Source organism: Anolis carolinensis, chromosome 4 (assembly GCF_035594765.1).
Source record: "Anolis carolinensis isolate JA03-04 chromosome 4, rAnoCar3.1.pri, whole genome shotgun sequence".
NCBI classification, from domain to species: Eukaryota; Metazoa; Chordata; class Lepidosauria; order Squamata; family Dactyloidae; genus Anolis; species Anolis carolinensis.
In genome coordinates, this window is record NC_085844.1 from 196,623,976 (window position 1) to 196,645,985 (window position 22,010).

A 22,010-nucleotide genomic window follows, 5' to 3' on the forward strand; every position below is an offset into this window, starting at 1 on the left:
AAAGCCCAAAAGACTGTCATTCCTCTTTAAATTAATGGCCTCTCAGCATTAGGAGAGGGAAGCAGCAAGTAGAAAGCAGAGTTCGCTGGAAAAGAGACTGAGAAAGCACAGATATCTGGGAAATGTAGTTTGGGAAGGCAAGAAGCCCTATGCCAGATAATTCAAAAGGCCCTGCCCTAAACTACATTTCCCAGAATTCTGCTCAGGCTCAGAAAGCCCCAATCAGGATAGGGAGAGTTTTGTCCTTCTGTAGCAGCAGCTAGCCAGCGTTCCAATAAATTGTTGAATCTGCAAAGAGGAGGATTGACTGATACCTCTAGTAAGTAAATCTCTGGGTTGGGCTTGGAAGAAATCTCTAGATGGAAGTTCTGTTGGTTAATATGAGAGACATTCAATGAGATAGCTGTTGTGGCCACTTGCGAAATTACTATAACAAAAAAGTAACAAAATTTTGTTACTCTCGTTATAGTAACAAAATTTTCACTAGCAATACTTTAAAAGATTAAATGCTGGTACCCCCTAATTTTGTAATGAGTTTTGAAACTTTTTTTATCAATTTCACAGCACTATTAAACACTTATAGATCAAAATGGAAAATGCTAAGAAAAGTGGACACTGGCAAAAGAAGCATTTTGTAAGAAGCCCCCTAATGGTGTCTAGGCAGTTCAATTATTCCCCCCCCCCCCCCACCTATATTAGGTTTACCTGTCCAGACTGTGCAATTTCATGTGTGCATGTTTTTAGATCTGGTTGAAAAGTTTGTTGAATGCTTTTCTTCTTTGTGGTATAGGAACCTATCCCTAATTTTTCTATGTCATTTCTACTTCTTGTACCAAATTTTCTGTTAAGAAACAATGTCCAGAAACACATTTATTTTGTTAACTGAGGTATTACTAGTAGTCTAAGGAATCAAACGTCATGCTTTACATGATGATGTAGCAAGCCTCAAGGACTGCATACATTGATGCATTCAAATATCTTATGCACCTCCTGTTATGGTACATCTGTCAGTTGAAGACAGTAGTTATAATCTGAATGAACATTCCATGCAATGAAATTCTTTTAGTGCTGGCTAGTGGCTTCCATGCCAGTAGGATAGTTAATCTATTCTGGATTTTAGTCAGCTATCCATGCTGCTCAATCCTTTCTCCAAAATACCTTAGGCACTTTTAAAGAACTCCTTTAAAGTTCAGATTTACATTCAAGCTGTGTTTAGTTCCAAAGTGGAAAAATGTTCCACGTCTGGAGTTGCAAACTTTGCATAATCCAATAATATTCTGCAGAACTTTACAAATTCCACATGTCTATAATGCTCCTTGTTTTGGCAGATGCTCCTGTGGGGACTGCCTGCTAGACAGCTGTGTGTTTATAGGTGCTTTGCTTCTAAATCCTGGCACGGGAGACAAAGAAGATACAGTCCTCTAGCGTTTGTGGTCCTTACTTCAGCCAATGTGCTAGATTTCTGATGCAGCACTCCTGTGGAAGAAAGATAGATGGAAGCTCCAGCAGCTGGAACTAGGCTTTTTCAGAAATGTGACTATTTTTATGAAGACTTTGGAAAATTTGTCTAGATTACATCTTCAAGAACTCCCCACTCAGATAGATTCTGGGGATTGTCATACAAAAAGTAATTTTCCCAAATCCCAACTTTGCATTTCAGTGATAGGTTCAATGTTCTTCCTCTCTGTGGTTCTAGACCCTCATTACACGCTGTCCATAAGGGCTCATTTAGACTGCTGAAATACCTTGAGAGTTGCACCTGCCTATGTTTGGGTTTTTAAAAAGAGCCAAATGACACATGCCATACATTGGTTTATGTCCCAAGAAATCCCACCCAACATTTCAAGGAAAAAAAAGGGAAAACCCAAAATTCCAGGGTTAATTGAGGCGTGATTGGATTCAAGAGTAAGAATAACTACTACAAGGGAGAAAATAATAGCTTAACAACTACTGAGACTATTAGCTTTCTGGAGGAGAGTTGGGTGCTATATTTGGTAATAATAATAATAATAATAATAATAATAATAATAATAATAATAAGGCTTCAAAGGTCAAAACCAATGTGTTGCACTTTCCTCAGAAACTAATTGACAACCTATGGAGTGACTGTAGTCAGGCTCGCAGCTGGTGGGGAGGGTTAAGGGTTCAACCCCCCCCCCCCCCACGAAATGTGTCAGGTTAAAAAAAAACTGGTTTACTCATGAATTTTAACTGGTTAACAATTCATGAATAAGCCAGATATTTTACCTGACACATTGGGGGGGGGGGGGGTTGAACCCTTAAACTGCCCCCTCTGGTTACTGGCCTGATTGTAGCATACATGTAATATGCTCGTTCCTGGATGTTCCTGTAACTAGCCTGGCTACCATTTTTTGAACTAGCTGAAGTTTCTGAACTTGGTACAGAGATAGCCCAATTTAAAGCACATTAAAGAAGTCCAGCCTTGAGGTTACCAGTGTATGCGCTACTGTCTTTAGGTCCTCCAGTTCTAGGAAGGGGTGCAACTGGCGTATCAGCCAAAGTTGGAGTAAGCACTCCTGATCGTTCCAGTTATTTGAGTTGACATTTGGAGAGAGAGATCCAGGAGCACTCCCATGCTGCAAACAAAGTCTTTCAAAGAGAGTGTAACCCCATCTAGAAGTGGTTGACACACCTCAAAACTCTAGGTTAGAACCCTTAATGTCAAGCTCCTCTGTCTTATCTGGATCCAGTTTCAATTTGTTTTTCTTTATCCAGCCTATTACCTCCTCCAGGCATTTAACCAAAAGAGATGCTCTGTCATTAGCAAAAGCTGTTTTAGAAGGCATGGAGAAATATATTTGGGTGTCATCATCATACTGATAGCACCCCATCCTATGCCTCCAGATGATAGCACCCCATGCACCCCACCCCATGCTTCCCAGACGTTTCATGTAAATGTTAAAAAGTAAGGCACTTCCAGGCATAACTGAAACTCATGCGGAAACAGGTTAAAATAACCCACTTCTGTGCGGGCTTTAGTCCCCACCCCCAATCCAAACTCAGGCTTTCTCTTTGTGTGTGTGTGTGGGGGGGGGGGGGGAGAGGGAGTGGTGGCTACAGCATGAAGCCATAATGAAGCCCCAAATTTCACCCCATAAACTTATAAAAAGGGCCCTATGAAGCCTCTCCTCGTGTTGTCCTGAGTGGAAGAAATGACACCTGAGGAGATAAGAGGAATGAGGAAGAAAATCCCTCCCCAACTTCCAGTCATCATTTCCTCAACTTAGGATGACTCGAGGAGAGACTTCATGGCTGCCAGGGACGATTTTCAGTAAGTTTTAGGAGGAAATTTGGTGCTTGTGGGGCACATCTTGCTTCTCTGGGCTTTTCAAAGCCTGAAGAAGCAGGATGATTGTGGGGACTGATCCCCGGGACTGCATAAGCAGTCTCAGTAGTCAGTCCACACAGGCCTGTCACCTCAACAAACCCGGGCCTTTCAGTAAGGCCCAGATTTGTTGGTGTTTAATTAATGTGGAGTAAACTGGGAAACCCTGATTTACTCATTAATTCACTTTTACCGGAGGTGTCATTTGGGCTCTTCTGGTAAAAAGCATTACAGGTCCTGCATTTTGGGCCTGCCTGGAAGGGCCCTCTGTTGACATTAAGCAGTTGAACAAGTTGATAAGAATAAAAGAAAAATATAAGGATGAAACATTCTTCACATGGGCAAATTGCTAGATGTGTAGAATTTCCCATTAAGTACAACAGAATCTTGCTTTCTCTTCTTCTTGCCTCAGCACAATAACATAGTGGTATCATCTGTTGTTGTTGTTGACTGCCATCAAATGGACTTTGCCTTATGAATAATCTCCAGTACACCCTATCATCAACAGCCCTGCTCAGGTTTTGCCAGTTTTGGATCTTAATTTAGTCTCTCCGTTTGGAATGAGGTCTTTCTCTTTTCTACTACCTCATCAAAGCATGATTATTTTTTTCTAGTGATTCATGTTTTCTCATGATATGGCCAAAGTATGACAGTCTCAGCTTTGTTCTTTTGGCTTCTAGGGGGAGTTCAAGCTTGATTTGTTCTGGGATCCATTTTTTTCATATTAAATAGGTACAGTGCTTTGATTCTACTATAACTTCTGTGACTACATCCTGTGGTGTTTGTAGTTTGTTGAGGCACTAGTGTTTTAGCTGAGAGTTCTAAATAGGCCTACCTAACCTGCCAATCTCAGAATTCTATAACATGTTGTCATGCCAGTTAAAGTGGAATCACAGCAATGTAACTATGTAAATGTGAAATGGTTATAGGACACTAAAGGAAATGGGAGATTTCCCCACACCTTTGGTATTTTCATCCACCTTGTCCACCTTTCTTCATTGTTAATCAATGCAAGTGTCTGTTGGTTTGTAGGTGGGTGAGTAGGTGAATAAAGTAGGAGCTGTGCTGTGTCCTGTGTCCAAAACTATAGTTTTGAATCCTTAGATGTAGAGCTCTGGAATTTCAGAACTCAAATAATACCACAGTCAACATGGCCCCTTTCCTAAGCTACGCAAAACTAATGTTCTCAGACTCCATACAGAGGTTTAAAGGTGCAACTTCTAGAATACCTGGCATTTAGCCATGCTGGCTGGGGCTCCTGGGATGTTTTTTGTTGTTGTGTGTATTCAAGTTGGTTCCAACCTATAGCAACCCTTGAACAAACTTATTATAAGTTTTCTTGGCCATATTTATTCCAATGAGGTTGGAATAATCCAAAAACATCTATGGGCCTAAATTGGAACCTCTGCCCTACAAATATCTCTTCCACTATTTTAGAGAAAGTTCTCATCCATTTTACCTGATTTTTAAAAAAAGAAACTGGGAGCAGGAGGATGGCATTTTTCAAGTGCAAAAACATAGGCACCTCACAAGGACCACACAACAGCAGTGCAGTAAAGTTTTATCACTGGTCACTGTAGCATCACAGGTCCTTCCAAGCCATTACTATGATTACAGTAGATGCACTTGGTAAAAAAATATTTTTAAAAATATATCTACAAAATAAGTTTTACTAAGACACATGACATTTGAATCTTATGGCATTTTTAGTGAAAGCCATGCAGTTATTCTATGCACATACATGCATAGCTTGAGCTTGAAAAACTTGAAAAACTACATGTACCAGAAATTCCTGGGAGGATTTTGTTACCAGTAGTCCAAGAGGATCCAGCAGCTATATTTGAAATATTGCACGGTGTGTTTAGACATGATGCACTGAGGTTTGGCATGGATAAAATGCCATTCTTCACACACTTCTTGTGTCTCTGTGCCTACAAAAATAAAAAGGTTCCTTCTGTTGCATGGAAAATGGGCTTATGCCACTTCTGCCCAGATTAAAAAAACACACACAAAGGTAACCTTGTTGGCCATACAAAAAATCTGAAATCCATGCCCACACTTTAATGTCTGCAGAACCTCTTCATTAGGTTAGATGAGAAAAGCTACATTACTGTCCCCGGACCTATTGTGGATCAGTCCAGTCAACAAGCTTCTCTTTCCTCAAGGTTGCACACCTTTTCAGAGTTACAAGGAATCCCAAATGATCAATGATTCATACCCTCAAACATTTTAAAGATCAAAACTGGAACACACGTGGCCAACCAACAAAATGGAAAAAATATTAGTGAGGAACAAACACAATCAAAAAAGGCTGGAGTAGTTTGCTTTTGCTTGAGCCTACTGTTTTCTTCTCCCCCAACTGTTGAGTTAAGGGCAAACTGTTTTTGTCTCTTCAACTCATTTTGAAACAGTTGAAGGAAGCTGAGGATAAAGAGGGAAAGTAGGGAGAGGAGGACAAAACTGGGACATTTTAAAAGCAGCTGAAAGAGTGCTTCTTGGAAGGGGGTTGGACTGGATGGCCAGTGAGGTCTCTTCCAACTCTATGATTCTATGATTCTAAAAGCAGCTGAAAGAATGCTATTAATCATTCAAATAGGCCATTATCTAGCAACTGGGTTACGTCTAAAGAAAGAAATCTCATCTTTGAGTACTGTGAAATCACTTTGTTTGATTGTAGGAATTTGGGTTTTTGGTCACATAATCTCCCATGTTCCATCTTAAGACTGTGACTAAGGACCTTATCAGATGGCCATTTGTAAAGCAGGGGAAATCCCAGAATTATTGTGCATTGCTCATGGTGGTGGGTCTTTAGGGAGTTGAAATCAAAAATATGCAAAGAAAATTGGAGGACCAAAGTTTGAGAACCATTGACTGAAGCATTCTGGACAATCTGAAAACTTGCACATAATCTTGAGACATTATGGTCAACCTAGCAGACACCAGATCCTGTCTGATCTTGGAAGCTAAGCATGTTCAGTCTGGCTTAGTATCTGGATGTCAAACTGCCACTGAATACCAGGTGCTACAGGCTATATTTCAGAGGCAAAACTACCTATGACCAGCAGCAAGAATATTGTTTGATCGAACTTGGAAACAGACTGAAGCACCAGCAATTCAGTGGATTGCTGTTGCTAAGTTAGCTCAAAATGTCAATTAATGTGGATACGAAAGGATAAGCCAATTGAAGACTGGAATGTTTGAAACTGCTTTTGGGCTTTTTGAGTAATGTGAAATCGAACAATGTAATAATCTGTGGTTACAGTTATTAGTAATTATAGGATTATTTAGTTGGTTCTGATATATATGTTTCTTCTTTTTTCTTTTTATTGCAGAGGGATTAGAATCCTACCATGTTTTAGTTATTTTTTCCCCATTTTTCTTTTCTCTTCTCTTAATTCTGCATGTTATTTTCTGAATATATATTACTTTGATAATAAGTTTGTTGGTGTTAAACATTAATTAATCAATCAGTCAGTAAGTCAATAAAAAAGCAATTGTACCCTTTACTGGATGTTATGTTATTTGAAGATGTGAGTTATTTCTCTATCACGTCATTTCAAGCTTCTAAGTTAAGCTGCCCAGTTAGGCTCCTATTGGCTTTAAAAAAAATCCAGTACACCACTCACATTTATTTCCAGTTTTTTTTTAGAATTAAAAGCCTCTAGTTTTCCTTTACATCTGTAGCAATAAACATCTATGTTTCTACTGTGGATGGAGACAGATCTAAGTAACAGGTGGATTTGACAGTTAAAAAAATGGAGGACCAACTATTGTGTCTTCTTCAACTTAAGGGCCAGTGAGACAATCCTTGGTTGAAACATAAAAAGATCACAGCACTTGGTTGGTAGAGTCTGATTTGATAGTCAGCTCAACAGACTTCTCCCACATTCTATAGAAAGACTAAAGGCAGACTCTGTGGCTTTAACCTCAGACAGATTTTCACACAAACACCCACACACTTTATTTACAATTTATTTGATGAACTTAAACTATATCTCTCTACAGTTCTACTTCTGGACATATGTCCTGTTTTATGATAGCTCTTTTCCATCACTGTTCTTGAACTGTTTCATTGCCTGGTGAGAATTCTTTAGCCACATTTATAGAAGATTCCTTACCATCTGTTATGCACTTGCTACATGTTCTTCTGCAATCTTAAGCATTCTGAATATGGATCTTATCAAACTCCTTAAAGTAATCTATTTTATTTCTTCAGATGATTCTTGATCCCTCATCTAGGTCTCTCCAGTTTTGGTGTTTCCATAGTACCTTTATATGCTTCTCATATTCCACTAGTTTCCAGCTCTTAATTCCTTCTTATGCTTTAGGCACTATTTGTTGTTGATAACCTTATGCATATCAGTATACAATAACAAAGCAGCTAGGTACACAATGTCCTGGGCATGGAGTAGAAAGAGGCTGAGCAAAGAGGTCTGGCAAGGTTGGGTGTGTGTCTCATCTTGCCCCTTCTTGCCAAGAGTTTCACAAATTATGGTGGTGGAGAAGCCATTATTAATGAGGTCAAAATGTTTTCCTCCTCTAGAAACCAAAACAGGTCAACCTCTTTGCAACCCATGCCATGTTATTCACCTATCAAGACCCTACGGTAGTCTATGTCCTCTTTGGCAAGTTCAAGTCAAGGAGGCAACAATTATTTTGGCATGTGTATGCCAAGGGCTGCTGAAACATCCATTTACAAAATAGGCAATTCAGAAATCAACTCACCTAGACTGAGAAGAGACACCTTTTTCCAGAGCTTCAGGATTCGCCTGTGTGATCTTCCTAGGTACTAAAGAGCATGTGTGTGGAAGTTCAGTTTGCCAAAACTGGTGCCCGCCCAGACTTCTGATCAAATATTGTGCTGGAAGGCCATGGGGTTTGCTGGGATTTTTTTTTGGAATGACCTCCAAGCAGCAGGCAGTTTGCAAACTAGAGTGAAGAGACCTTAAAGCTGCTTGGCGTTATAAATAACTAGAGATTTCTCTCTCTCTCTCTCCCTCTCTCTCCTTGCAGAGGGCTTGGCAGTTTTTTTAAGGCTTTCTGTTTAACAAGTTAGTGGAACCCTGGTTGTTGTTTTTAACAGACTTCTGTTAAAGCTGCCTGCATTTCCCATCAGGAAGCAGCAATGAGACTGGAATGAAAGAAATCTAGAATTTTGTGGGACTCAGGCTGAAATGTTGAAAATAATTGTGTGTTTAGATCTGAAGCATCCATTTACTTTTACAGAGAGAAAAGTGATGCGGGTGGATCCAATTTTGCAGCTGAATGTAGTATTTGTGACAACATTCCTCATGAAATTGCCTGTCACTACAGATTGCGAAATTCAAGGATCCATTAATCACATATAATCTCTCTCTTATTGGTGTTGCTGACCCAAAGTTCTTATCTTTTGGATTTATGGTACTGCACTTCCATATTCTCCCCTTCTGTTGGCTATTACTATTCCAGTCTCCATCCAGATGTCCCATAGTAAACTCTATGTTTAGCAGAGGCTGGGTTGAAATCAGATTTGAACACTTCAATGCTTCTGCAGGTTGTGAGCTTTTTCTTACCGCCCTCCAGCATTAAATAAATAAATATTAGGAGACAATTAGAATGAGAAACTAAAAAGGATTTGAATTCATAAACATTGTGGCATTGTTAACTTTCTCTAAGTGTTTTTTTTCATATTCACTAAAAAATTGCCCCCTACCTGGTGACACAACTTTTATTTAGTATTCATGTAGTGATGTTCAGATATAGCTTTTCTAACCCCCCATTGTGAATTCCTGGGGTATTTCATTTTCAGTTCTGAAATCTTTCCAGGTTTGCTTGTTATCTGGGGTTGTCCACTATGGGACATTCATCTGTGTATACACCCTCTCAGGGAGGGTGTGTTTTGGGAGCTCCTAAGGAAGGCAGTTCATCTGAAATATGAAATAGCTTCAGTTTTTGAACTTTCTACTACTTTACAGCAGACATAGATAAATATAAAACAGAAATGAAAAGGGATTGATCACTTCATCAGATTTGGCATATATTGGGTGATGGAGCTGTGTGGAGTCACAGGAGCCAGAGTTTTTGCTTGTTTACTTGCCTGATGAACCATTTTTTTGTGGATTTTAATCTGCAATTAAAACTCTTCTTGATGAATGGTACTGATTTGTTGCTCTCTGCAATACCTGAGTGAAAGTTTAGTAGCAGCCTTTGATATGACTGTTCCTTTGGAAGAATGAGGAGCCTTGTGTTGTTTGTTTGTTTATCAGTATACTGGCTAATCCAGGAAGGGGAAGGATTTGCAAAGAGAAGCTTAAGATACTACTGATCTTTAAAGCAGCATCAGGTCTGCAAAAGCAAATTATGCCCTTACAGCTGGGCGAGGCTACCTGCCAACAGCTGCATCAACAAATCTTGTCTCTTTTGCTGACTAATTTCCATCTACCTTGATTTTGGTAAGCCTCCACTTTGCAGATGGGTGTGTGATTTGTCATTCCTAGCTATAAGCACATTAGCTCCATCACTAGTCTCCATTCAGCAAATATCTTTAGATACCAACTCCAACAAAAGCCAAGATAAACTGCCTTCTTTTCACTTGGTGCACAACAACATCCCTATTTCAGAAGATTAAAGCTTACAGCACAGTTAGAAACTTTCTGATACATTAGCATACAAGTTGCATGTTTAACATACTCAGTTATTGTATTAACAAGGACGGTAAGAAAGACAGCAACTGTGCTTTGTAGCACTGATATTTTGCGATCTAAATGATGCACCTTCTCACTAAGTTTTAGAACAACTCAGTTCCCATTTACGCCCCATAATAAGACCTGGCAGAGTAAACTCTCTTTACAAAAGCAGCCTTTCCCATTGAAAGGCTGTTTTTGTAAAGAGAATTTATTCTTTTTTTTGGCATAAAAGCAGAAGACAAGAAACCCGCATTATGTTCTATTCATAGCTTGCTGTACAACACAGGTTGGGTGATCTTTCTTTGTAACAAATGCTACTTATCTGTGATGATCTGTGACAGCAAGGCTTTCAAAGTGTGAGGCAGCTCTCCCGACAGACCTGAACATTTCAGGTCCACAACCAGCCACACACACAGCTCTCTCAAGTACCCTTGGACTGGTTCTGGCTGACTTTGTAGGCAGCTTACCCCTGACTGCTGTGTATTCTCTTCCCTTGTTAGCCCCTGGCAGCAGAATTAGACATTAAGTTTTCAGGGGCTTATTATGGACATCTTTCCTTGCAAAACATAAAAGTACAAAAAAACCAAAACAAATGCATGCACACACACAGAATATTGTCTTCTTTGATCTCCTTGCATCCCACAGAGATGGGATTGACCAACATCAACTCAACCATTATTTGTTTTGTCTTTGTTAAGGAAGCTGAAATAATAACTTCTTTTATTTTGAAGGAATTATCTCTCGGTGGGTTACTTAATTTAATCCATGATAAAGTGTTCCAGGAATTGTTTTCATGCTCCCTCAAACTATATATCATGTTCCTCCTCAACTTTCTGATTTGAATCCTTATGCAATATCTTCTATTCTTGAAATGTTCATTTGTTTTTCCCTTCCAGTACATCTCAAACTGTTGTTGTTGTTGTTGTTGTTGTTGTTGTTGTTGTTGTTGTTGTTGTTGTTGTGTGACTTTTAAGTAATTTCTGACATATGGCAACTCTAAGTTGAAACTATCGTGAGATTTGTTCAGAGAGGATTCACCTTTGCCTTCCTTTGAAGCTGAAAGAATACAACTTGCCGAAGGTCACTCTGTGATTTTTCATGGCCAAGTGGGGATTTAAACCTGGTCTCCCAGAACTGTAAATCAAACTCTCAAAGTACTAGACCACAGCAACTCTCTTCTCAAACTATGTGTGCACATGAGTAGCCCTTTGGCCATTAAGAGCAACAAAGGCCATTACAATGATTTGATGGAAGCATACCTTCAAATCGCAGCATTCAGAAAATACTAACCTAGTGCCTTGGGACAGGTCTGTTGATAACTGGGGCTCTCCACGGTTTCTCATGCAGAGACATCATAAATCAAAGCCAACTTGAAGGAAAATAACAAGTGCCTTTGAAGGAATTTCATCTCACCTTCAACAAGCTAAATGCAATGGACTATATATTTCTTCTGGAGTAGAGCAAGGAGGGAGAATAAATGCAGACTAAGAAAAACTCGGTAACAAGATTACACAGTTCCATGCCTATACGACAAATTATCGCTTGGGGTAAGGGAAGGAAGATGTAAACCAGTTAACAGCAACCAGAGCTTGAAAAAAGTTTGTTTAATATTATTACAACTCCAGAAACTCAGAGACAGCATGAGGCCTGGAAGTGGTAGTACAAAAAATAAAATTGGACAATGACATACCCTTCAAGATAGCAAGTGAGCAACCCAACAAAATATTAAATCTTCACTTTGAAAGCATGGAAGAAGAATGTATGGCTCCTAAAAGGACTTGAGCCATTGCAAAACAATGCTCCCAGAGAGGTGGTTCAGAAGGATACTATGGTAGCTAGGAGGCTACCAGAAGTCCGGAACCTTGGCCAAAAAATGGAATATTGGAGACTGGCTGATAGTCATCCACTGTAGTCAGGGTTCAGGAGGTTTTCCTTTTTAGTAGTAGCTTCACAACAGCTTCTTTTGGGCAGTATGGAACTCTGTTTTCCTGCACTAAAACCCCCTCTACACTGCCCTACATCCTGGGATCTGATCCCAGATTATCTGTTTTAAAATGGATTATATGAGTTTCCACTGCTAGATAATCTGGGATCAGATCCTGGGATATAGGAGTAGTGTAGAAGGGACCTGAGACATTCACTACTCCTGTTAGCCACTCAGCTTTCCAATGAACTTGCCCTTCATCCCCAGGACACACACACTGAGATACACACACACACACACACACACACACACACACAAACACCTGGGGCAAATGGAAATAAAGATTGCAACCACTGGATCTGTAACAACTATAGCATCAAAGTTACTGCAGATCCAAGTGAATTCATTTGCAAAGCGCCATAAAAACATGCTAGGATACTGACTTGCCTACAAAATGCTCCTATAGGACAGAATGTAAGAGGCCTCTGACCATTCAAGACAGTTGCACTGGACAAGACTGTACAACAGTGGCAGAGAAGAACGATTTCTTTGCTGCCACTAACATCATGGATTGATTTTCCAATGGGTTGTCATCTGCATCTGAATTTGCTCTGCGTTTTCTGCCATCAAACCCTAGTCACCATCTTGTTTCCTTATCACCAACTCCCCACTCATTTAGCTTTATTTCTTAGATGAGAATGCTCAGGAGCAATTATGTCCACCGTTCTAACTATTTCTCTATTTCTCTGAGAAAGGTTCTGGTGGCATTTACATTGGTCACACCTATCAGTAATTACTAAGGGTGTGCAATTTGAGTAAACTCTTTGCCATTTTTGGTGTTTGATTTTCGGGTGCCCCTGTTCCATTTTTTTGGGAACTGCCCAAGTTCAGGAAGGTGGAAATACTGTTTACAGTGTTCCCTCACTTAACACAAAGGTTACATTCCAGGACCACCTGTGATAAGTGAAAATCCGTAAATTAGGGACACTATATTTATTTCAATATTTATACTTTATTTTAGAAGTTACAATATACAGTACACAGACAGAGAATAAGAATGGAAGCTAAATAACATTTTTTTTTGTTTCCAACCCTTCCCTACCCCCCCTTTCCCTTTATTTCTCCCTTCCCCCTTCCAAAACCAGTGAAACAACAAAAATACTATGAAATGCAGCCAGAATTAAGAATTGTGTGCATCTATCAACCCCCACCCCCTCCAAAAAAAACCCTAAGAATGCTTGAGCTATCAAAGTTAATCACAGATTGCTTGGGTAAGGAGAAAAATATAGAATTAAACCTGAAGATGAATGAGAGTTCCGTGTCAAGAGAAATAACCTCATAGGATCAACAACACCCAATTGCTGTTGGATTAAAACCCCAATTGTGAAAAATGCTTTCATTCTCACTCCATTCTTAATTCTGGCTGCATTTCTCCTCTGCTTCCTTCCCCATCCTTCTATCCAGAGCCGGCCCTAGGTATTTTTCAAGTGTAGGCGAACAGAATTTTGGCGCCCCCCCCCGAAACCAATCACTAAAAAGTAAAAGCGTTGGATAAGCGAAAATGTTTGATAATAAGGAGGGATTAAGGAAAAGCCTATTAAACATCAAATTGCATTAAGATTTTACAAATTAAGCACTAACACATCATGTTTTACAACAAATCAACAGAAAAAGCAGTTCAATACCTTGCGGAGGCAGGCCGCAGGAGACAAAAGTTGCCTCGATGGCACCCCCAACAAGATGGCGCCACAGGCAACTGCCTAGTTGGCCTGGTGGTTGAACCACCTCTGCTTCTATCTCATATTCTTTCTTCTTTTATCCCATTTATTCTAGGAACACCCATTGTCATCCTTCTTCTTCCCTTCCCAGACTTTTATCACTTTTTCTACCAAGAATTCACCTTGAAATTCTAGGTAGTATGTGCTTACATTATTATCACTTTAAAGTCCAAGTCACATTAACTCAATCACACGCGTTATTGTTCAGCAGCGGCAATGGGATTTTTACAGAGTCACCACAGAGTCCAACGGCTCCCAATGCACTCTGCAGGAATACTTCTGGGATGGCTCTATGGCAAAATTGGCAAAAAACCCATCGCCTCAAAAAAAATTGCAGGCAGTGTACAACAGCAGGCTTCCCGTCTTTCCATAAGGAAAGATGGGTTTAGTCAGCTTACAGCTTACTGTGATGAGGCGAGGGGAAGCAGGGACAGTGCGGGGCACAGGACAACAGGTCCCCATGCACCATGGGCAGGTGCTGCCAAAATTACCGCTATTCACGGTGATGCTCGGTGATCCAGCGGCACATGTGAAGAGGTCCTATGTAAAACATGTAAGTGGTTTTCTAATTGAATCTCAAGATATTGACACTTCCTGTTCTTCCCATATCTGTTTGGGGCCAGGGCAATGCCTTGGCTCCTTTGTTACTTCTGCCTGCGATGTGAGAATGCCTGTACTTCTGGGGCAGTGTATTCTTTGTGAGGTCTGGATGTCATTAGGCTTGGGATAGCAATAAAATGACCATCAAAAGTTCTCATCCTATTTTGCGCCCATGAAGGCTTCCATGAGGCCTACAGCAGCATATACGATTTGGATTGATGGCATTGGACCCAACTCCAAACCTTCCACCAGTACTTCCCCTAGAGTCATTTAGCCAACGTACATAATAATAAATTTTTATTTTATTATTAAAGGTACAGAAATCTGTCAGCTTGAACTTGCTACTCCAAGATGCAAGCATGTAATCGTGGCTTCCACTTCAGATCTTTCAGGCAGTACCTATACTTATCTTCATGATATTCAGAGTAGCTTTTTTGGTTTTGGCATAATTACCACCCATCTCAGGTGTCATGGTGTCCACAGTGTTTCAACTGAGTCTGTCGATCATGAAGGCCAGTATTGTCCTGGCCACGGCAATCCACTCAAAAGTGTTTTAAAACACCTCAGGGTCATCTTGTTACCTATCTGAATGGATGTTTGTATCTGTACTGTATCATCAAAAACATCCCATGTTTAATGCCACAGTGACAAAAGCTGAAAATAAGTGACCCTTCATCTGATTTGGCCAACTTCTTTTGCAATGTTTTTTGCAGAAAAGGGTAGCCATATTAGTGTGATTTAGCAAAAACAAGAAAATTTTGTGGCCCCTTGAAGACTGACATGTTTTATTTGGCATAAGCTTTTGTGGTCCTTAGCCTGCAGTTAATTGCAAGTTAAAGCTTGCCACTGTTTAGAGTGCCACAAGATTCTTTATTATTTTTGTCAACACTGTTTTTGCTTCTTGAAATTAAGTAATCCTTATAATCTGTACCACAATTATAATTATTACTGTTTTGGAATGTGAAAAATGTTTTTGAAAATGTTAGTTTGAGAACAATCTCCTGGTATTATTGTTTATCTACTCAACCAGATGCATTGGTCCAAGCCTCTCTCAAATTCCATTCCATCCCCAATGAGCTTTTCTCAGGATGAGCAGCAGAATTCAAGGCCACAGTATTTTGCCAGCATCCAAATGCATGTGATATTTTAAAGCTTCAAGACATAACTGTTGTTATTAGGTTGTTTTAAAAAAAACTTTGCTGCTGAAAATAGAATGGCCCAAATGTCAGTAAATCCAAGTGATAACTGAACTTTTTGCTCTAAGGCTTTCTTCAAAGAGTTTGACCACCCAAATCACTTTGAAATGCTATGGGAATTAGGAACGTTTGAACTTCCTAGAAACGGTAAAACTAATACTGTTTTTCCTGCTTCTTCAAAATGCCATGAAATATAAGAATGGGCAGATTGAGCCTCTATTCCTTAGCTTTTCCTGTATGCCCAAGAGACATCTGAATGTGGTCAAAATGGCAAATATGATTATGGCTAAGACAACTAACACAGCTTTTGTATGACCCTACTGGAAAGTGTAAGATTCTTTCCCCTCTACTCTCCCTGCTGAATTAATTGAGTGCAAACTACTGTTATATTTTGAACTCAGTTTACAGCAACAGAAGTAAGCCGAAGATGGAAACAGAAAGTGGAAAGGGGAGAGAGAAACTGGGGCATTTTAAAAGCAACATGAAATGCGGGATGACAGAGGATTAACTGGGACTGTCCTGCCAAATTTGAACAGTTGAACAATATGCTTTAGTTTAGTTTATTACTGTTCACTTTTAAGTACTTGGATTATTAAGTTGAAAGCTCCCCTCACATACACACAGTATTTTTGCCTTGGTTTTGAGATCTGCGGAAGACAGTTTTAATAATAATAATATAATAATAATTTTATTTTTGTACCCCGCCACCATCTCCCCAGAGGGACTCGGGGCGGCTTACAGATATAAAACCAACATACAATAATATCAAATACAAAAACACACGAATAAATTTAAAAGGCATTAAAAATCACAATAATTATAAAACACTTCAGAAACACAGCAATAAAAACATAAAATGAACTGGGCAAAGTGCACTGGGTGGAACTTGTAAACAAGAAGGAAGTTAAGGTGCTACAAGGTCATGGGAAGAGCCTTAGACTGGGGTGAACTCTGAGGCTATGTCAAGGAGTTAACCAAGAGGTACAACTGGTCAGAAGAACCCGCTAGTACCAGGGTTTAGTATACAGTGGGCGGTACTTCTTCAAAGGCCTGTTTGAAGAGCCAGGTTTTCAGGCTCTTCCTGAACACTTCCAAGGTGGCAGCTTGACTAATTTCCCTGGGGAGCGCGTTCCAGAGCCGGGGGGCCGCCACGGAGAAGGCCCTCTCCCTCGTCCCCACCAACCGCACTTGTGACGGAGGTGGAAGCAAGAGGAGGGCCTCCCCCGATGAACGAAGAGATCGTGCAGGTTCGTAGGGGGAGATGCGGTCAGAAAGGTAAGTGGGTCCCAAACCGTTCAGGGCTTTGTAGGTCAGCACCTGTACCTTGAATTGGGCCCGGAAGGTGAACGGCAGCCAGTGGAGCTCCTTGAACAGGGGAGTAGACCGCTCCCTGTAATTCGCTCCTGTTAGGAACCTGGCTGCCGCCCGCTGAACTAGTTGGAGTTTCCGGGCCATCTTCAAAGGCAGCCCCACGTAGAGTGCATTGCAATAATCCAATCTAGAGGTAACTAAGGCATGGACCACCGTAGCCAGAACAGACTTCACGAGGTATGGTCGCAGCTGGTGCACAAGTTTTAGTTGTGCAAAGGCCCTCCCGGCCACCGCCGACACCTGAGCCTCAAGTCTCAGTGATGAGTCCAGGAGGACCCCCAAGCTGCGGACCTGCGCCTTCAGGGGGAGTGCAACCCCGTCAAGCACAGGTTGCCACCCAATACCCCGATCAGACATGCGACTGACCTGGAGGACCTCTGTCTTATCAGGATTAAGTTTCAGCTTGTTCGCCCTCATCCAGCCCATCACAGCCGCCAAGCACTGGTCCAGAATCCGAGGGGCTTCCTTGGAGTTTGGTGGAAAAGAGTAGTAGAGTTGGGTGTCATCTGCGTAGAGATGGCACCGTACTCCAAAATTCCGGATGACCTCACCCAGCGGTTTCATGTAGATGTTAAAAAGCATGGGTTATCTCTTTGTTCTACCACTTTCAGAGCTCTGATTGGTGGCTGCACAAGGGAGAGACTTCTTGGTGATTGTTTCTAGACTAAATAGTAATATTTTTAAGATTGATGTGTTTTAATTATGTGATTTTAAAGTAATTGTTTTTATATATATATATATTACGGCATGTACCTGTTATGAGCTGCCCTGAGTCCCCTTTGGAGTGAGAAGAGTGGGATATAAATGAAGTAAAAAAAATGACTAAATAAATATCTAGCAGATTTCCTCCAAAATCCATTTTTAGTCAGACATTCTGATTAGCTTATTATCTCTCTTTAAGTCCTGTATCAGGTTTAGAAGGTTTCAATTAGTTTGCCTTCCTTTTCTTTGCAGCACTCCAACCCAAAGTACAACACACCTCAACTTCTCTTTAGGGCTCCTTCTACACTGCCATATAAGCCAGATGATCAAAGCAGATAATTCACATTATCTGATTTGCACTGGATTATGAGTCTACACTGCCATATAATCCAGTTCAAAGCAAATAATCTTGATTTTCTCTGGCAGTGTAGAAGGGGCCTAAGGAACTTGAATGGAACCAGTCAGAGTTAATTTCTGTCATCCTAAAATCTGGTATTTTTTCTTTCACTTAACAAATGCCCTACATATTTTGGTTTTGATGTGAATGTAGTTTAGGGAAAGTTCTTATTGGGGAAAATCATCTCACTCCCTTCTCCTAGCAACCCCTGAACTTCCGATCATATCACCGCAGACCCCCTCAGTTTTGTTGGCTTTCTATTTCAGTAAAAATTTCCCTTTTATGAAGTAACTGCACTCTGTTAAGCATTTAATGTTTATCATTCATGAAACTCTACCATAATATTTGTTATTCCCCAATGCAATCATTGTGTATATCTTGACTCTTATTCAGTAAAAATTCCCTTGAAAAATCTCAGTGTGGATATGGATTAAGGAGTCTGGTCTGTCTAAGACATGTTATTGCCAATTGCAAGAGATCCTTTGCAGAAATTTCTCAGGGCGTATTTACTGAACTCTGAATATGAATGAGTCTGTAGTGTGCATGTGGTCTGAGTACTTACCTGAGGAGAAAAAAGTGTGGAACCAGGTCATCTCCAATTTGGCAGTGTTGTGGCAGGGATGGAAGTATCAGGCATTGGACATCAGACTGTTCCTATCAGCAGTCCATATGCACTACCTTCCTATGTCTAGCATAGCTCCATCCCTGAGGAATGTGAATAAAGTAGTGTGAAAAGTGTTCTCTATTTACAATGTTGCTGAACAACAAAGAGACCAGGACATACCCCTGTGGCACCACAATAGTTGCTTCTGTACAGGATGAAGTGCAACCATTGGTAAATAGTCAAAACAAACTGAGAACTTTCCAAATGATCAAACAAGAGGTCCTTTAATGAGCTTTCTAGGGTCATAAGTTTGGGTAGGGAACTTGGATGCAGGAAATGATCTTTTGACTGGTAACATTCCTATGATTAATTCAATAAGCTATCAGGGCATGTGTACTGTTCCCTCCTAAGTACTCGTATGTGAATGAAATCAATGAAGGCTGAATCACTCCTTATTTCTGAACTGTAGGGATTAACAACTGCTGCAGTGAATCTCTAAAATGTGAGGTGAGGTACTTCAGTCTGCTACAGGGATTACCTTTTAAGTCACATTTTGATAACATGTTTTACCTCCATATTTATCAGAGACAACAGCAGTAGCACCATAATTATGATTCACTTGTACTGCCAAAAAGAAAGCACAGTAAACCACAAAAACCTATGATGAGACAATCCAAAATGAAACAAAAAGTAGCACCAGAAGATGAAACTCCCAGGTTGGAAGGCACTCAGTAAGTTACTGGGACACAACAGAGACAACTACAAGTAGCACTGTGGCTGATGACACAACTGGATTCAAGCTGAAAGGCTGTTCAGCTGTTGACATGCTCAGAGATAAAAGGAAAGTCTGAAGCTGCACAACACATAGTATAGGAACAAAAAGCTTGAATCAGGGGAAGCTAGACACAATAAAACAAAACATGGAATGTATAAACATTGCAATGCTTGGAGTGATTGATTTAAAGTGGAAGGGAATGGGACATTTTGAGTCAGGTAATTACACAGTGCTTTACTCAGGAAATGAAAAAAATGAAATGAAAAATGAAGTCACTATGAGGACAGAATATGGAAAAACAGAAAGGTTTCCAAATGGCAAGGGGGCTAGACAAGGGTGCGATTCATCACTGTATTTGTTTAATGTGAACGCCGAATGTATCATACACAAAGCTGAATTAGATTATGGACCTTATCATACTGGCTGTCAGAATTGCCATAGATTGTGGCGAATCCAGCGGTGCCCATGGGGAATCCATCATCCCGCACCTCGCATTGCCCGACTTAAAAGAAATCCATTCCACAGGGGGGATGTGTCCACCACCCAGCTTCCCCCCATTGTTATCAATGTAACATAGGATGCCTCCCATGTTGCCGCAGTGGCAGCATGCACTAGTCGCTCTTTACTTTTACGACGGAGCTCTATCGGAAGTAGCTGTACATCGTGGGATGGGAGCCAGCGAGCTCTGTTGCAAAAGTAAAGAGGAACCAGCACATGCTACCAAAAAGTACCCTGTCTGATGAGGCCGTAAGACGAAGTAGATTTGAAAACTGGAGGAAGAAACACCAAAAATTTAAGATATACAAATGACACTTATACTTTGTTGTTGTGTGCCTTGAAGTCATTTCTGACGTAGGGCAATTCTAAAGCAATCCTATCACAGAATTTTCTAGGGTTGAGAGAGTGTTACTCAGCCAATGTCACCCTTTGGATTTCTATGGTGAGGAATCAAATCCTGGTCCCCAGAGTCATAGTCCAACACTCAAACCATACTGGCTATCACTGAAATTATACTACCACCAGAAAACTGTTGGAATTCAACCCCACACTGCCCAAGTCACAGTCCTCAGTGAGGAAGAGTTAGTTATAACTTAAAATAGGCTTTTAAGCTTTTCTAACCTTTTCTCCCTGTCTCCTGAATGACAGTTGGAATGTGTCTATTTCTTCTCTCCTCTCTGTTTCTGCTCTCATTCAGATTGGTTGTGTAGAATGGATACTCTGCAGGTGCATGCCTTTTGTCTTTGACTTCTACTTTCTATGTGCTGTGAGTATTGAGATCTCTCTCTGCTTGTGTGTCAGGAGAGATGTGTGCTTGAAGATTTTCCATCTCTTTGAACCCGAGAAGAGATGGAGTTTAGTGTAGTTAGAACCCAGTTCTTTACTATTAAGAAATGTAATTTTTTTTGATGTAAACAAACATTTTGTGATTTGTTAAAAGACAGAACTCTGCAGGTTTCCCTCCTAAGCTCTAAATTCTTTACAGCCACATGGCACTTCACGGTCTGCTTGCTGTGAATGCTCAAGTGTAAGTATCCTGCTTTGCATATTTTGGATGCTCTGCTGTATTTTTGAGTAGTTTTCCCCTAAAACCCAGAAAATCCTAACAAAAACAGCAAAGATTTGGGATGCCTACTGAAGAAAGTCAAGAAGAGAATGTTTACAAATGCTTTAAAAACTAACAAATTAAGTTCTCCTCCACTTCAACTAGTCATAGAAATATTTCAATTAAGAGGAGGGCCATATTGTACATTCTTGCATGTAGGTGTTAAAAAACACACAAAAAAGTGACATCACTAATTCAGGTCTAAGATGAATTACACAAATATTCAAAGATATTTAAGAGTTAAGTACTCAGCACTGAAAGACCTACATGAGCAAGTGAGTCAGATTTGATTTCTCCCAAATTCAGTGTATTTTTAAAATCTATTTTTCCTTTCCTAAATAAGAAGAAATTTAAAGTTCTGGTAAATTCTTATTAAAGATGAACCAAAATAAAATTCTAACCCATCTTCCATTCAGTGCTGTAAAGCAGGTAGTTTCAGATAAGACTATATATATATATATGAAACATTTGTTTGGAATTGTTCCTCATGCTGGCTACTCTGTTTTCTATGTGCTCATGGTTTACCATGCAGATTGTAAGTAAATGGTTCGGTGGTGCAAACCCTTTTTATCTTTCAATATAGAGAAGGAGGTCCAAATTGTGCACTGCACAGAACATTGTGAAGGAGGGACTTTGCTTTTAATGGCCTTCATGGCAGAAAGCTCAGTGGCCCTTGCAAGTGACACAATGTGCATCATCATCATACAGGGGAAGAAAGGAGATATAAGACCTGGCCACACTCTATCTTTCAACATATAGAAACCTGTAAAGGGAGAACCATTTTAGCTGTTTTAATAGATGCAGTGATATAAAGGTCTAATTTTCCCAGTAAACTGACTCTTTCCTCTCACCAAATAGCACGGTGACAAGATATAAAGTCTCCAATTGACTCCCCCTCATTTCATTCTGTGCCAATTTATTCCACTTCTTATCTTGGCCCCAACATTTGACTTCTGATTTGGAGCTCAGCCTATTCATCACTGTCTTCATTTTCTTATTTACCGAAGTTGTAGCCAATTTAGTTACAGGAAATTTAGTATGAAGCAAAT

At 40.2% G+C, this 22,010-nt stretch overlaps 1 protein-coding gene across 3 annotated transcripts in view; it reads right to left on the reverse strand.

Annotated features, from left to right (window-relative positions):
• Positions 1–22,010, reverse strand: part of fmod (fibromodulin) — a 128,007-nt gene that overhangs the window by 16,863 nt on the left and 89,134 nt on the right. Inside the window, exon 1 of one of the 3 annotated variants that reach the window (XM_003220320.4) lies at positions 8,072–8,346. The exons of 1 other annotated variant lie outside the window; for it this stretch is intronic. Coding sequence is in view for 1 of the 2 variants with exons in the window: in XM_008109676.3 (XP_008107883.2) it covers positions 5,130–5,235 (106 nt within the window). In the remaining variant the exon portion in view is untranslated. Of the gene's footprint in view, positions 1–5,129; positions 5,271–8,071; positions 8,347–22,010 lie in introns of those variants that run through there. One more of the 3 variants, XM_008109676.3, reaches the window with a different exon arrangement.